Source organism: Anarhichas minor, unplaced genomic scaffold (assembly GCF_050575085.1).
Source record: "Anarhichas minor isolate MPS153535 unplaced genomic scaffold, ASM5057508v1 ptg000058l, whole genome shotgun sequence".
NCBI lineage: Eukaryota > Metazoa > Chordata > Actinopteri > Perciformes > Anarhichadidae > Anarhichas > Anarhichas minor.
The window spans coordinates 12,693,942-12,708,067 of record NW_027466504.1 but is presented as its reverse complement, the minus strand read 5'-3'; the positions used below and the strand labels follow the sequence as shown (position 1 = coordinate 12,708,067).

General features: G+C 42.9%; 1 protein-coding gene across 1 annotated transcript; it reads right to left on the bottom strand.

Moving 5' to 3' along the window:
• Positions 1-635: 635 nt before the first annotated feature.
• Positions 636-10,375, bottom strand: prom2 (prominin 2). Its single transcript, XM_076076958.1, has 23 exons — positions 10,047-10,375; positions 9,200-9,261; positions 8,638-8,843; positions 8,336-8,456; positions 7,889-7,952; positions 7,696-7,785; positions 6,492-6,688; positions 5,507-5,581; positions 5,166-5,229; positions 4,847-5,003; positions 4,601-4,753; positions 4,361-4,484; positions 4,168-4,256; positions 3,829-3,913; positions 3,584-3,727; positions 3,434-3,502; positions 3,206-3,298; positions 3,044-3,097; positions 2,860-2,940; positions 2,010-2,078; positions 1,820-1,909; positions 1,582-1,694; positions 636-1,481 (listed from the first exon to the last, which is right to left on the bottom strand). The coding sequence occupies exons 1-23, from the start codon at positions 10,306-10,308 to the stop codon at positions 1,430-1,432; spliced, it is 2,514 nt and encodes an 837-aa protein (XP_075933073.1). The 5' UTR covers positions 10,309-10,375; the 3' UTR covers positions 636-1,429.
• Positions 10,376-14,126: the final 3,751 nt, after the last annotated feature.

Here is a 14,126-nt window from a genome sequence, read left to right as displayed (position 1 = left end):
CCATACACTCACAAGTTCTTCCTCAAAAAGAATGTCCGCTGAGTCCATGTTGGTTCATCCCGTTGATTGGAGAGCAGGCATCGGGGGCAGGACCCAAAAGCAGACCGGGCAGGCAGATGTGAGCAGTAAATGATTCAATCAAGAAATAACTTACAAATCGGAATCTCCAATAGCACGCAGGTAACAGGCAAACAAAACTCCGTGTGGAAGGATGAACAGACAAAGAACAAAGGGACAGAGGAGTTATAATTAGGGACTTGCAAATGCGGAAGTGGGATCAGGTGAGCAGGAGGTCGGGTGACTACAGGGCTGAAAAGAAACAGGTGACACTATCAAAAAAAGGCAAGAACACACAAAGGCAAGGAAGTAAAACCTGGCACAGGACACATGAGGCAGGAAACTTCAAAATAAAACAGTCAACAGACCTTACAAAACCAAAGACCATGACAGAAGGGTTGAATTCATCATTAATGCAAAACAACCAGCTTGTTCGATCCAAAGGGTTATGCTGGGCTACAAATGTGCACTGTGAAAAGCGCTTTCATGGTTTGTGTGGAAAACAGACTGATTGATCGCTGGGATTCCACTCATGTTACGGTTAAAAGGTAGAAAAATGGACAGCAGACTCGTTTGTTGATCAGTGGTAATTTACTTACAGTGGTTTTCACAACACCTGAATCACATTGACTAAAGTGCTGAGTAACAGAAATATAAAACACAATCTACAACTGAGGACAAAGCAGTACAAAGTACAAAAATCAATATGTACAAAAACATATTTGCAGCCGTATATATCAGTTCTACCAGTCACACAAAAAGTGTATTAATTTCATGATTCATACAAAAATATGTGCTTAGATTTCCAATATTAGTGCAAATGTGATGATCAATTTAATTAAAAAGTGTTTCCCACTGGAAGAGAAAGAGGCTGGGACAATATAAAAAGCCTGTTGGCACAGTAACACACTGCTGCATTCTCCGAGAGCACTGCACACAAACATCACTGTATATAAATGTGTAACTGTGATGAACTCACAAAAATATGCTTTACAGTTTGAAATATACAGCCTATGTTCTCAGAATCCAGCAGCAGCTCAGTCCATGTACTAAATATGTACAAAACATTAATGTCATATAATAAGTCTGAGATGTTTATTTAAAATTATGAAAAATTCCCTACCGATTCCCTTATACCCTGTCACCCTGAGGTTAATTCAAAGATTGGCATGTACAGTATGTATGACTACTGCAGTCGCTTTGCTTCTGGTAAAAAAATAGTGGTTAAAAACAGACTTTTTTTTTCTTTTGTTTGCAACTTTTCACCCGAGTGACAATGTGCCACATCTGTGCAGGAGTGCGCCATGTGTCTCTATTTAGTCAAGCGATGCCACGGTCATTTAAAGCTGTAACCCACATATAGGCCGTCCTCTCAGGAGAGTTTCATCTGGGCCCTCGGGATGGGACTCATATTTAACTGGTCACTGGAAATAGAGACAATAAGAGCAGTCAAATGAATCAGTCATGGGATTCTAGTAAATAAAAACCAGAAGATGTTTGTAATTTTCAGTTTGTGCTACTTACTCGTAAACATCAGAAGATTTCATTCGTCTGTAGTACTTGGCTAGTTTGATAGAAAGGATGATGCTGGGGATGAAGAAGATCATGCACCAGCCCAGACTGAACCAGAACGCGTTCTAAAAAGACAGAGCATGGGTACAATGAGGACTGGTAAAAAAAAAAAAAAAGAGAGGGATTTTGACAAACACAAACATTTCACCATGTACAGCTGTAAGTGGAGCAAACAACATCTGACCCTCACCAGAGACTCCACTATGTATGAGCAGAGGATAATCTCAACAGAGTCCACAGCTCTCGCCACCGGCCCACAGCGGCCCACCTGCTGTGTGATCTGAGGGAGAGTACACAGATCAGCAACAGTACAAACCTACAACCATCGGACACATCCTTTGTATGCGTGTTCAAATTGTAAAAATCTGAACAAAACTTACTGTAAAATTGGCCCAGTCAGCATAATTAATGAAGTAACCCAGCTGACAGTCGAGAAACTTCCTGCTCTCCTAGGATTATGAGAGAGAGAAAGAGTAAATTCCACACATTTTCTCCTTGCTTCATGTGGGAGGTCATGAGGATTCAGTGGAACGTCTGGCCAACTCGTTCTCAGCATGTGGAATTCTGGGTAAATCCTCTGAAGTGACCCGTAAATAACTGCAATGGCGGTATGATTAGGCAAGGCAAGGCAATTAGGTTATTCATATGGCACATTTCATGCACAGAGGCCATTTTACATAATGCATCAAACATGAAAGGATAAGGTTGGAGATATTCTAAATTTCTATTACTGTCAACAAATTCCACAAAAAGACCAAAACCACCAACAATTACTTAATCTAACTAACAAGTGTTGTCTGTGCAGAAAGGTTCTGACACAGTTACCTTTGTGTAATAGAGCTCCATTGTTGTCCAAAAACTATTATAACACGTCAATGAGCAACACCGTTGCACTGGGTGACATGTTCCTTCATTACCATGAACACCAACACACAGTTTACTTTATTTTGGGTCAATCCCATGTGCACAGTAGTGGTGACGTAAACACTCACAAGAGCATCAGATGTGCATGAACCGCAGCTTAAAATAGTCACCGACTACTGCAGTATGTGCAGCTGTTTGGCTAACTTCTGCTAAAAAAAAAAAAAAAATGAGCACATTGTTTCAACTGCAAGCAGCACACCTCCTCCTCACCCCCCCTCTGGCTAAATGACTGACTGACCACGGGCAATAACAGACCACATGGAGCACTCTTTCTTCTAACTCATGTGACTTCGTGGCTCTACTCACGGCCTTGACGATCTGTGTCGTATTTGTGTTGAGGAAGTCTTGTGCTGCTCCCACATTGCTCAGCACCTCCTCCACTGTTCCCTAGGAGAGCCGGAGTGGAGAGAGAGAGAGTGAGCCGCAGGAAGAAAGAGAGCAGACTCTACTTTTATTCTTGGCAGTTTCAGGTGTTAGTCAGTGCACTCACATTGATTTCTTTTGCAGTGGATTCAAGGCTCTTGATGGTTGAGTTCAGGTTATTCTGAGGGCAAGAGGAGGAGAAGTTTAAATTCAGATGGATGACCAACATGGGAAAACCAGAATAAGGACATTAGGTGAGATGGCAGCCGAGATGGGGCAGGCTACTCACAAGTTGCGGAATGATGATTGTTTCTATATCGGTCTGGATCTGCCTCAAGTTCCTGGCCTCATCCTGGAGCTCTTCACGAGTATCATTGTTTCTCTAGAAATAAGCAAATGGTTGTTTATTTAAACAAACACAAGCGGCAGAAATAAATGGCATTCAGTGAGGAATCATGTGACGTGTTTTTAGGTTAAAATGATAACAGATGACATGTATTATGTCAATGTGACTCACTTGAAAGGCGGCGAGCTCATCAAGTCTATCTGCTGTTGTGTTCAGATTGATGCTGGAAATGATGTTCATCTGAAAGAGACAAGCAAGGGACACTCGATGACAACGTCAAGTCACGCGTGGACGCATGTAATGAGGATGAATAACGCCTACCTGCTGCGTGACAGCAGTGGAGTTAATATTTGCGGTATTGTTGGAGAAGCGCCTGAGCTGGTTTATAACTTCAGGGCTCAGGAGAGCGATGGTGGACAGAGCGATGTTTGTATTCTCAAAGCGCTGTCGGATCTCCTCTGTGTACTGTGTGTGTGACCGACACATTTCAACATGCGTTGAATAAAGTTATTGTATTGGAACATTATGTATTTTGAGCAATTGAAAAGGACTGTTAGGAAACTCACTTTAGTTACATCGAGCAGGTCTTTGAGGTTTATGAGCTCATACAGGTGGAGTGTTGTCCACAGAGGCTGGTCTTTCTCACAGTCTCTGTAAACAGTAACATCAAGTCAAACTTATTAATTTACAGTGCTTAATGAATCCTACTAACTTTAGACCCATAAAGAAGAAAAAAATGCAAAAACCTAGTAGAAAAAAACACATATTTTTTTCTGAGATGAAGGTGTGTAATGGATGTCACAACAGAGCAAATCAAACTAAACTACATGGAGACAAGCCTGTGTGTATGCATGCACACGAGTATATGCTTGTTCCTGTGTGAGAGGTGAATTGGCATCACATACCTATAGATATCAGAGATACTGATGTCGGTTTTCAATCCCAAAGTTGGACCTATATCCAACCCTGGAATTAAACCTGGAGTATCAATGAGCTGTGGAGAGAGGAGGCATTAATATTAACACGAGGCGTCTGTAGCTGCTTTGTATTCCAGATACCGGCAGGTATTGGTGTGTGTGTTTGTTTTTTTATTGCTACCTTTAACAGTTGTCCGTCGGTCCAGGGCCGACAGAGCAGAGTGTAAACGTTTCCGCCCAGCAGGAACAGCAGCAGCACAGCAATCATGAACAGCCATGAGAAGAGGAAGCTGAAAACTGCACCCCTGCAACCACATCAAGGTCAGAGGTCAAACAAGCGGTAAGGAGGTGAAACAGTTTGGTGTTTCCCCTCTTCTCATATGTTGCTAAAATCAATCCGACATTACAACCCAGCACTCACATCATGAGGAAGGTGCCTCCACAATCCGCCGTGCCGGAGCGCTCCGTGGGGTTTGCTTTGGGTGTCAGACCCAGAGGGCCCAGCACCAGACCCAGGAAGTTACACACCACCACCAGGAGGACCACGCAGCAGATGGCCACACACACTCCCCATCTGAAGAGGTTTACACACATGGTGTGAGCGTGTATGTGATTTTTGGCTTTTTCTTGCATTGATCTCATGTGTTAGCGCATCCAGGTTTTTTACCTAATATGCTCGGCTCTCTTGAACTCTGGTGTGACTCTGTCGATATCTCTCTGCAGCTGGGTCAGAGTCTCCAACACATTGGTCAGAGCAGATAAAGGGATGTCATTGGTAACCTGAGAGATCTGTGTTGTTATGTTACCGAACTGCTGCTTGCTGCCTAAAAAACACAGAAACACACAGAAACAATTATATATATATATATATAGATATATGTTTTTTATTTTTTTATTGATCTTATCTTACAACTAAATAAGTTAATTAAGACACTAATATTTTTGAAAGAGGCCTAAAGTCTGTGACAGTTAATGTCCTCACTCACTTTGAACTACATCCTTGGTGTCATTGGTCACCCTCTGGGGGATGCTGTCGAAATAGTCCTCCGCCTGAAAGACAGTGAATTAATTTTCATAATATCATAATAAATATAGTGTTGAAGTTGAATTGTGTCTTCCTGTCAAGCTCTTTTCTTTGAAAAAGTAGCATTGTTGTCGTCAGACAGTAAGTCTGTTGTGTGTAGCTAAACAATTATTACGTTATCTTTGATTAAAAGTTGTCAACACTCTTCCCTCTGTCTATGCACTTTTCCAGATGTGTCAATAAGGCAGGCATTACATTATCAAGATTGAAGTACAATATATTTGTTTATCAGAAGTCACTGACCTCCTTGATTTTGGATTTGAGATCACTTTTGTTGATTTCATCAACTGCAGACTGGAATTGGTTCAAGCTGGGAAACTGTGGAGAACAACCCGAGACACAAACCATTGTGACCAGCCGTCACATGTAGTGACATGTTATACTTCGAGCTAACAGACGAGGGCAGCAGTCTTCAGCAAAACAAGTCTATATACATTTTCCTAGATAAATAATAACGAGCCACTGGGCCACAATAAAATGGCTTGATACCAAAGACTATAGATGGGTATCCCTTCTTTTGTCTTGTTGTCATGATGGAGATTATATATTATTCTGTACATTCCCTTTAATACTGATGAGGAGATGAGACAAAACGAGACGAGAGGAGAGGAGATGAGAGGAGACAAGAGGAGACGAGAAAAGAGGAGAAGAGAGTAAAGGACAGGAGAGAAGATGAGACGAGAGGAAAGGTAAAGACAAGAAAGAAGACAAGAGGGGGTGAGACGAGGGGGGGACTAGAAAAGAGGAGAGGTGACAAGAGGTGAGGAGAAGAGGGTAAAAGACAGGAGAGAAGACGTGAAGAGATGAAATTAGACGAGTGGAGAGGAACGGAGAAAAGACGAGAACAGAGGAGAGTCTGCATGTGTCAGAGTTAGAGGAGTGTAGGAGGAATAGAGAAGAACAGATGGGAGGACTCAGAGGACAAATCAGCTGTTTAGACAAAGCCAAAAATGAAGAGCTATTATCATGTTTCACAGTGTCTCCGCCTGCGTCAGAGTTTGACTGCATAAATCAATAAACAATTAATTATGAAATAAAAATAAGGATAATGTCTTGTCAAACCCATTAAAGGCGCTGATTCTTAGTCTGTGCTTCAGGAAGTTTGCAATCTGAGCAGTCACACCCAACTCCTCTTTTGCTCAAAACACCTGAGCTGACATGACTCCATTCAAAAAGAAAACACAGAAATGTCCCTTGCTACGCAAGGTTACACAGAATCAGGACTTACAGTGATGGAGGTGTCCAGTGTTAGTTTCTGTAGCTCAGGCTGCAGGTTGTTACAGCCAGTGCAGTTTGGGTTGGATAAAGTGTTATTGATTTGATTGTTAACAGCGGTGAAGTTGGCCTGGAGGCCGTCCATGCTGGACTGCAACTGGGCCAAAGATGAGTTCAGACGGTTCATTTGAAGACTGATGTCTACAGTCTCTGCTCACACAAATGAAAAACACACAGTCGGTTTATGCACATGATTCAAAAGTAACAATGATTTTAAGATTTTATGACTTTTTTCGATGCTAGCTTTGAGATCAGAAGTAATTCAAAAAGCTGAAATTAATGGAAGTTCTGAGCAAAAAGTGGGCACTAAAAGGGAACGGAGATTGGTTATTGAGGGAGATATAATTCCAGCTGCTTTTAGTGAGTTGATGACATCGGTAAATGATGCATCAGCACTTAATTTGTCATCTTGGAAAAGGTAGAATTACTGCAGCCATAAAAAAACAAACCTACGCACTCAATAACAAAACCCAATGGATTAACAGTTTTCTTAAATTAATTAATTTGCAGCTGTCTGTTGCAAGGAAGCATGTTTAGAAAAAAAAAACTATTCCAGTCACGATCAGGCTTTGCCTTCTGTGTTCTGTGTGTGTCTTTCTGTAGCTCCTGACTCTACCTGTCAGCCACTCCCTCAGCACCAGTCGAACTCCCTTCACCTGCCCCTGATCACTAATCAAGCTCTCCTCATCTGTTCTAGCCACTATTTAAAGCCCTGCCTCTCAGTCACTCACTGCCAGATCCCGGTTTCCCGGTCCTGTTCCCGGTTTCCCGGTCCTGTTCCCGGTTTCCCCGTCTGCCTGCCTTGTCTCGTTCCTGCTGGATTTTCCCCCTCGTCTCTTGTCTTGTGCTCCCTGTTGTGTTAAGGTAACGATTCATATTTGTGTTTAATAAACACCTGCTTCACGCTACTCTGCCTGGTCTGCGTTTGAGTTCTCTACCACACCCTGTGACAATTCCATCCTGGAAGTGTATTCTACTTCAACTGAAGAATTATAAAAAAAAGATATATATATATATATATAAGGGTAAGAAGGGAAATAGACAATGTACTCATGAGCAGGACCCCGCCTCTGTGATTACTGATCTCCTGTCAAATATGCACACACGCATTGACACGCTCAGACTGCAACAAGACAGAGCATGCAGGCACACTGTACCTTGCTCCAGCAGTCTAATCGAGTGCAGCGCTGGGACCAGGGTTCCTCTGAATCGCTCCTGGATCTCTCTTCCCAACTGAGGTCCAATGGCTGATTTGTTACAAACAAGGTGCGAGGTGTTAATCAAGGTTGAGAACAGACATTGTATCGCAGCTGTTCCTCCATCTATACATCACTAGTTCCCTGTTCTTACCGTCTAGGTTTCTGGTCACCTCCTGTACGGTTCTGTAGCTCTCATTCACCACATGGTCGACCTGCTGGAGATAAGCAGAGGAAAAACAAACGATTTCAAAGTGTGCACATAGGATGTGGGTTACACAAGCTAAATGTATATAGCAGCTTTTGCAAATAAAGAACAACAAACAGAACCCTACCCTGCCTTCCCCCACACTCTCTTGTATCTTGAGATAAGTGTATTGACACTGCAGAGCGCAGAGCTGGTCTTTAACCAGTCTGACTGGAGAATTTGGGGGTCTGTTTGCTTTTCACACAAAAGCGGTCGACTCACAGCACTTTGATGGCAGGTGTGTAGGACATAATGCGACTAATCTGATAATGCTGCGACATTGAGGTCCCAGATCTTTGACTCTTGTATATTTCCATACTCATGCTCTTGAATCATCAAGAGGTTTCCTCTTACCTGAGGCACAGCAGTGAGGAAGGACTGGATGTTGTCTATAGTTTTGTTGAGCTCCACTTGACTCTGGTCCACACTCACTTTGACGGCTTCGTTACTTTTGAACATGCATATGTTCCCAGCCCTGGAAATATGCACACACACACACACACACACACACATTTCAATTTGTGTGAGAAACACACAGGCAGTGAGGTATGCACATTCAAGCTGTCTTTATGTGAATTCTAATTTCAGATAACACATCATTATGCTGTCCAAAAACACAGATGAGAGCACACACACACACACACACATACACTCACAGGAGAATGACTGTGGTGACGAATGCAGTCCAGTAGAGAGTTCTTCTGCGACAGTGAACGGAGGACGTCTGTTTCTGGTACATCTTCCCACCACAGTTGCCACAGCAGCGACAGCATGCCAAGAAGACACCAACTATGGGCATAAGAACGATGTACAGGACGCCAATGGCTGCACACACCAGGAACCCCACTTCATACACCAGGGCCTGAACACCAAACACACACACACACACACACACACACACAGACACATACGTGTCACAAGATGGCAGAACAGCAGCAAGAGTCTCTGTGGTCTGTTGTGACGTCAAACGCTGAGAGACATCAGCTGGCAGTTTTACATTACTGTGGTGACAGTAATGTAAAACTGTCCACAATCAGAGAGGATGAAAGAGTCTCAGTAACTCGAGTCGACTCGGATAAATACACATAAGGCTGCTTTAACATTGAAGATTCTCAGATTACCAGCTGGAGGGGCTCTGAGGAGGGTGTGCCCCCCCCCCCCCCCCACACACACACACACATAAAGAAGTAATATGTGAATAAATGTACATTCACTTACTTCTTTGATGATTTCTTGATTTAACTGCACATTAAAGTCCTGGACTATTTTCAGGATTAGATCTAAAAAGAAATCCAAGAGAACAAAAAGCTTTTGAACAACAGAAAACACAGAGGCCAGGGATAGCTAACCGCTATTCCATGGGTATAATATGTCCTGTGCTCCGTACAAACATTTTAATCTCTAGCATTGTAAAAGTGGAAATCTGACACCTCCATCTTGTGGTTACTAGGAAACCGGGACAATTTCAAGAGAGAGTTTTTTTACACAAACACAATACAAAGCCTTTATGGCACTGGATATTATTCACAAAACACAGGCGCAGGTAACTGAGATGAGGTGTTGTTCAGGTGCTCTTCACACAAGGTATTTATACAGTTCTCACCATCTGTCTGTATCACCTTTGAAAGCAGTGTGGCATAAATGGCCTTCGAAATTTACATTTTTCCTCATTGCTTTGCATTTCTCCTTTTATAGCTTTTATTTGACTTTAAAATGCTTTACTTTTAATATTAACTTAATATCAAGCCCTCTGTTTGACCATGTGCTTTCGGGGAGAAGGCACTATTTAAAGATTGACCAAAGAAAATACAAGAAGTTCCATTAACTGACTGATTAACCAATCCTGTCATCGTTCTGTACTGGCCTTATTGGCTTTAGAGGACGTTCAAACTGATGAGTCACCTTTGTAGGGAAACTGTGAGTGTGAAAGGATTTCAATGTACTGTGGCACCTGGTTGCTCTGTGAGCTAAAGCCATGGACAAAGCAAAGTAGACAGGGTCCTACAGGCAACAGAACATCAGGAGACACAGTGTTTGATTAGTGACTAATACTGATGACACTGACCTTTAGGAAAAGGGTTAGGCTGGACTGTGTGGAGGAAGGACTGGACCAGAGCTTCCATGAAGCCCACACTGGCGTCCTCCTCCGCTGTGTGCTGGTATTGGGGCTCGGTGAGGCTCTGTGGGGACGCAGCTGCGGGACAGACAGTCTGTGGAGGGACGGACTGGGCCAGGCTGAGCCGCAGCAGCAACACTCCCACCACGGCCCTGAGCGCTCCGCCGCTGCCCTGCCACCTCCAACCCCCCGCGCTCTCACAAAATCCCATGCCTACAGGTGGTGAAAGACTTGGCTGGACAAACAGAGTGATCTCCTCATGGCACAAGATCTGTCTTGATGCGTCTGGAAACAAAGACAAAAAGGCTGAATACAAATGACACACTCATACAAGGAAGGAGAACTATAGAGATTGCAGAAGAAACCCACAGACCGAGTCATAGAGAAAGAGGTCGCAGTGCAGCAAAACAAACTGCTGCTGCTGTTTTGCAGAAGAAATGTTATAATGGCATTTTATAAATGGGAAATATAAATGTTAAGCCAACGCCTATTTTGTTTCTGAGAAAAGAAGTGACCTTTAAGCTTCTATTTCTTACTTCTGTAGTTAACCAGAGACTTTGGAGTTTGTCATTGAGAACAGGATGAAATGCTGACATTTAAAAGTTACAGGAAAAGTCCTGGGACAAATGAGGGATTATTACAACACGTACGGTTGTGGTGTCAGCGCTGTGCTGTTGGTGTAAACACACAAAAAGCTGCATCTGCTTCAGATACCTGCACCACCTCTGTTTATTCAAACCCATGACTCTTTGTCAGAGCAGTTGAGAGTAAACATTATCAGATCAAGGGGAAACTCCCGCACAGTATTTGAGCAATCATTAACTATGTTTTTTAATAGGTGTAGCTCTTACGCAAATAACTTAACAAGGGTAAAGCCCTAAAGCCACTGAAAAGCATCTACTTCCTCTTATGGTTAATCAGAGAAAAGAGTCTACTTGTTTTTTTAAAAACGTGATCGCCCTCTTTAACCTACACACAGCAGTCTGAGGATGTTTGCTGTACATACAGCATCTCTATAAACAAAGTGTCTGAGGAGTTCCTCTTGGTCAAGGCACTTGTCGAGGTAAGGGTGTGAGTGAGAGGGTAACAGAGTGAGGTCACAGCCAAAAGAGAGCAGAGAAGGAAGGGACAGAAACCTAGAGGAAAACAAAATGTAGACACAGGAGAGCAGAGTGATCATTTGGCTGTTTTCTCTCAGTCAACTCACCTTCCTTGGTCAGACATAAAAGGTCACGCTGCTCTGATCTCCAGTAATTCCGTAGGGGGCGTGGGACTCTGCTGGTCCTCTAGAAACCTGATATGCTCTGCTCTCGCTGTGAAGTTGAAGCTGACTGTGTGCTCGCCTGGAGAACACAGGCACTAAGAAGTGAGGGAGGGAGAGAAGGGAGGGTCTTAAAGAGAGACACCCAGGGAGGGAGGGAGGGACGTGGGAAAGAAGAGGGAGAGCGGTGGGAAAGAAGCCAATAATTGGTCGGGTTACTTTCCAACAAATGCTATTTTTGCCACTTTGCTTCCTGGATTATTGAGAGTATCAGGAGGAAATTACAGAGTTGCCAAGCCTGATGTGCTAGTAACAATTGCACAGTTATGAATATGTTCTTGCTATATAAAAAGGTGATTTTTTTTTCGGTCACCCAGTCTCTCCAACTACCTCGAAGCCCATATCTGCAATGGTGTGGTTTCCAAAACAAGCAACAACACAGCCCAAATATGCAGGGCAACATAGCTGGGATGGATACACTTGGGGAAGGGAGTTTTGAGAGTTTATGATCTAAATGTTACCAAGAAATCCTCAAAAATATTTCAGCTGACATTATTGAAAGAACTGAGGGTTTTCCCCATGTTATCACTATTGTCAGGATATACAGTATAACTCTAGACTAGAACTAAACTATTGCTCTACAGACTGAACTATTCCTAGTATTAAGCTACTTTCAGGAAAAGAAGAACCACACCAGGACAAGATGGAGACGGTGCTATTTACTCACCAATAACTGAGGCACCACTTTGATGAGGGAGAGACGAAACTGTGACAACTCTTCTCGTTCTTTGAATCGCTGTTCACGGAATCTTGTTTGTCAACTTGTGTCCACAATCTGCTCGGCATCACGACACCACCTGCTCTTTGTAGCACGTCTGTTACACCGGTGAGAGGAAACACATTCACAAGAAAGGGAACACGATTGTATATCTAGCTTCCCAATTCTACTGATGCAAATGAGGTACCTGTCTGTCCTCGTGTCCTGTTTTGCTTACCATGTGCACAGTCACTTGTAGAGCACTCATCCCAGGTTCACCTCCACCCAAAGTCATCAATTACAGGCTGATCCCTTAATCTGCTACCAAGAGAGCTCTCACCAAGTGGCTTTGGCATGTGAAGAAGACTATCACGGCCACTCAGTGATTGACCTAATTGATTCTGTGCTCCTGAAACAACAACAACACCACCTGACTCCTACTGGTTGGTCTGTTGTTGTTGTGATAAGAACGTCATCCCTCACTGGCTTCCCACCTGTGAACATAGTTATGATTTATAGAAACACCGTTGCCAGGGATTGAAGTCTCTGACTGACATACTTTTTTATAATTACTTACCGGCTGAATTGGTACAAAATCACAACATAAATCGTCTGTTGTGGTTAAAAGTTCTCAGAGAGTGTAACTCAAGTTGAGATTATTTTTAGCACAGATCCCGACTTCCAGAATTAGCTTACATGTGCAAATACCAGACACAACTTTAGCTTTTGTTGGATCAAACATTTTAATACAAAAATTATCTTGAGTGTCAACACTTCCCGTCAACACTCTGCCCTTCTGTCTCCGGTTGGTCTTGTTGTACAGGACGTCCGAGGTGCTTGTTTGATTCACCAGCTTGGCAGAGAAAAGGGATTAGTTATCAGATATCTATTACATACATGGCCGTTATCACGGTTTCCGTCATTCCTCTTTTCTTGCCAGCCATCATGGCTGCTTCTTCATTATTTCTGCCCGGCCAAGAACAGACAAACAGGCCACACTGTGAGTTGCATCCTTGAAAATGTGATGTTTATTAAATCAGAAACTAAGGCTGCAGTCTCTTTGCTCACATTCCAATTCAAACTGTCGCAATAAGACAGTTTAGTAAACACAACTGTACTGGGTACAGCTCACATGTCCATTTGCATGACAAGAAAAACTTTTTGGACCATGTTTTCTTTGCAAGAGCTGGTGATTTTAAGAATCCACTGAGGTCAGATTTACCGAAGCCTATTTAAGCAGTGGTGTGCCGTCAGGGCCTTCAAGGCCTTCTCTGCTGGCCTAGACACTGACAGTATCCCAAAGCTATCGCTATGTTATAATTTAATTATCTTTCAAAAATACACTACATGTATTCTAAATATTTTTCCCATTAGCTTTTTATCTCATTGCATAGCTACTGTCTTCCCCAGTTGCGTCATATCCAATCAGATTTCGCCCCTATGCTGTCTCTAAGTAAAAAGAACTGCCCGGAGGCCTTCAGCATCACAAGTGAAACCCTTTGCAGTTAAATTAAATGGGGACGATATTGTTGATTGTCATGGTCTTCAACCAATCAGATTTTATGTTTGAGATGTTGGGCGTATTCTTTGACGTGCCAGAGCCTGCTAGCTGGCCTACAAGTACGTCAGCATTAACGTGCGGCTTGATTGGTCAGTGGGCGAGCGTGACTGTTGTGAAACTGGCTAGCAGTACTTTGTAGTAGTAAGAGTTAAAGTTTAAAGATATGTAAGACGTTTTTACGTGGCATTACATTTTTAGCGTTTTGGCATGTTTGCCGGTGACAATCCCAAAATCTACCAATCTACCAAACGCATTTAAACAGCAGCTTTGGTAAGTGAACTGCTTTTGTATTTTTTTACATCGGCAGTAGCGATTTCTCCATTGTGTGGTTTTCATGATCTGGTTAACATTGTTCCCTCTGATGTGAATAACATTTGAATGGTGCCCTTGAATGTGTGGTGGAATGTGTGTTTTAGCACCGCAGTTTTGCTGGAATGTGCAGAGGCCTGT

What these genes read in the sequence shown, in the direction of transcription:
- prom2 (XM_076076958.1), bottom strand. Translation starts at nt 10,308, where the DNA reads ATGGGATTTTGTGAGAGCGCGGGGGGTTGGAGGTGGCAGGGCAGCGGC. An exon ending in GGTGACCAGAAACCTAGACG is followed by an intron (nt 7,786 to 7,888) that starts GTAAGAACAGGG and finishes GTAACAAATCAG; the next exon opens with CCATTGGACCTCAGTTGGGA. An exon ending in CACCAAGGATGTAGTTCAAA is followed by an intron (nt 5,004 to 5,165) that starts GTGAGTGAGGAC and finishes TGTGTTTTTTAG; the next exon opens with GCAGCAAGCAGCAGTTCGGT.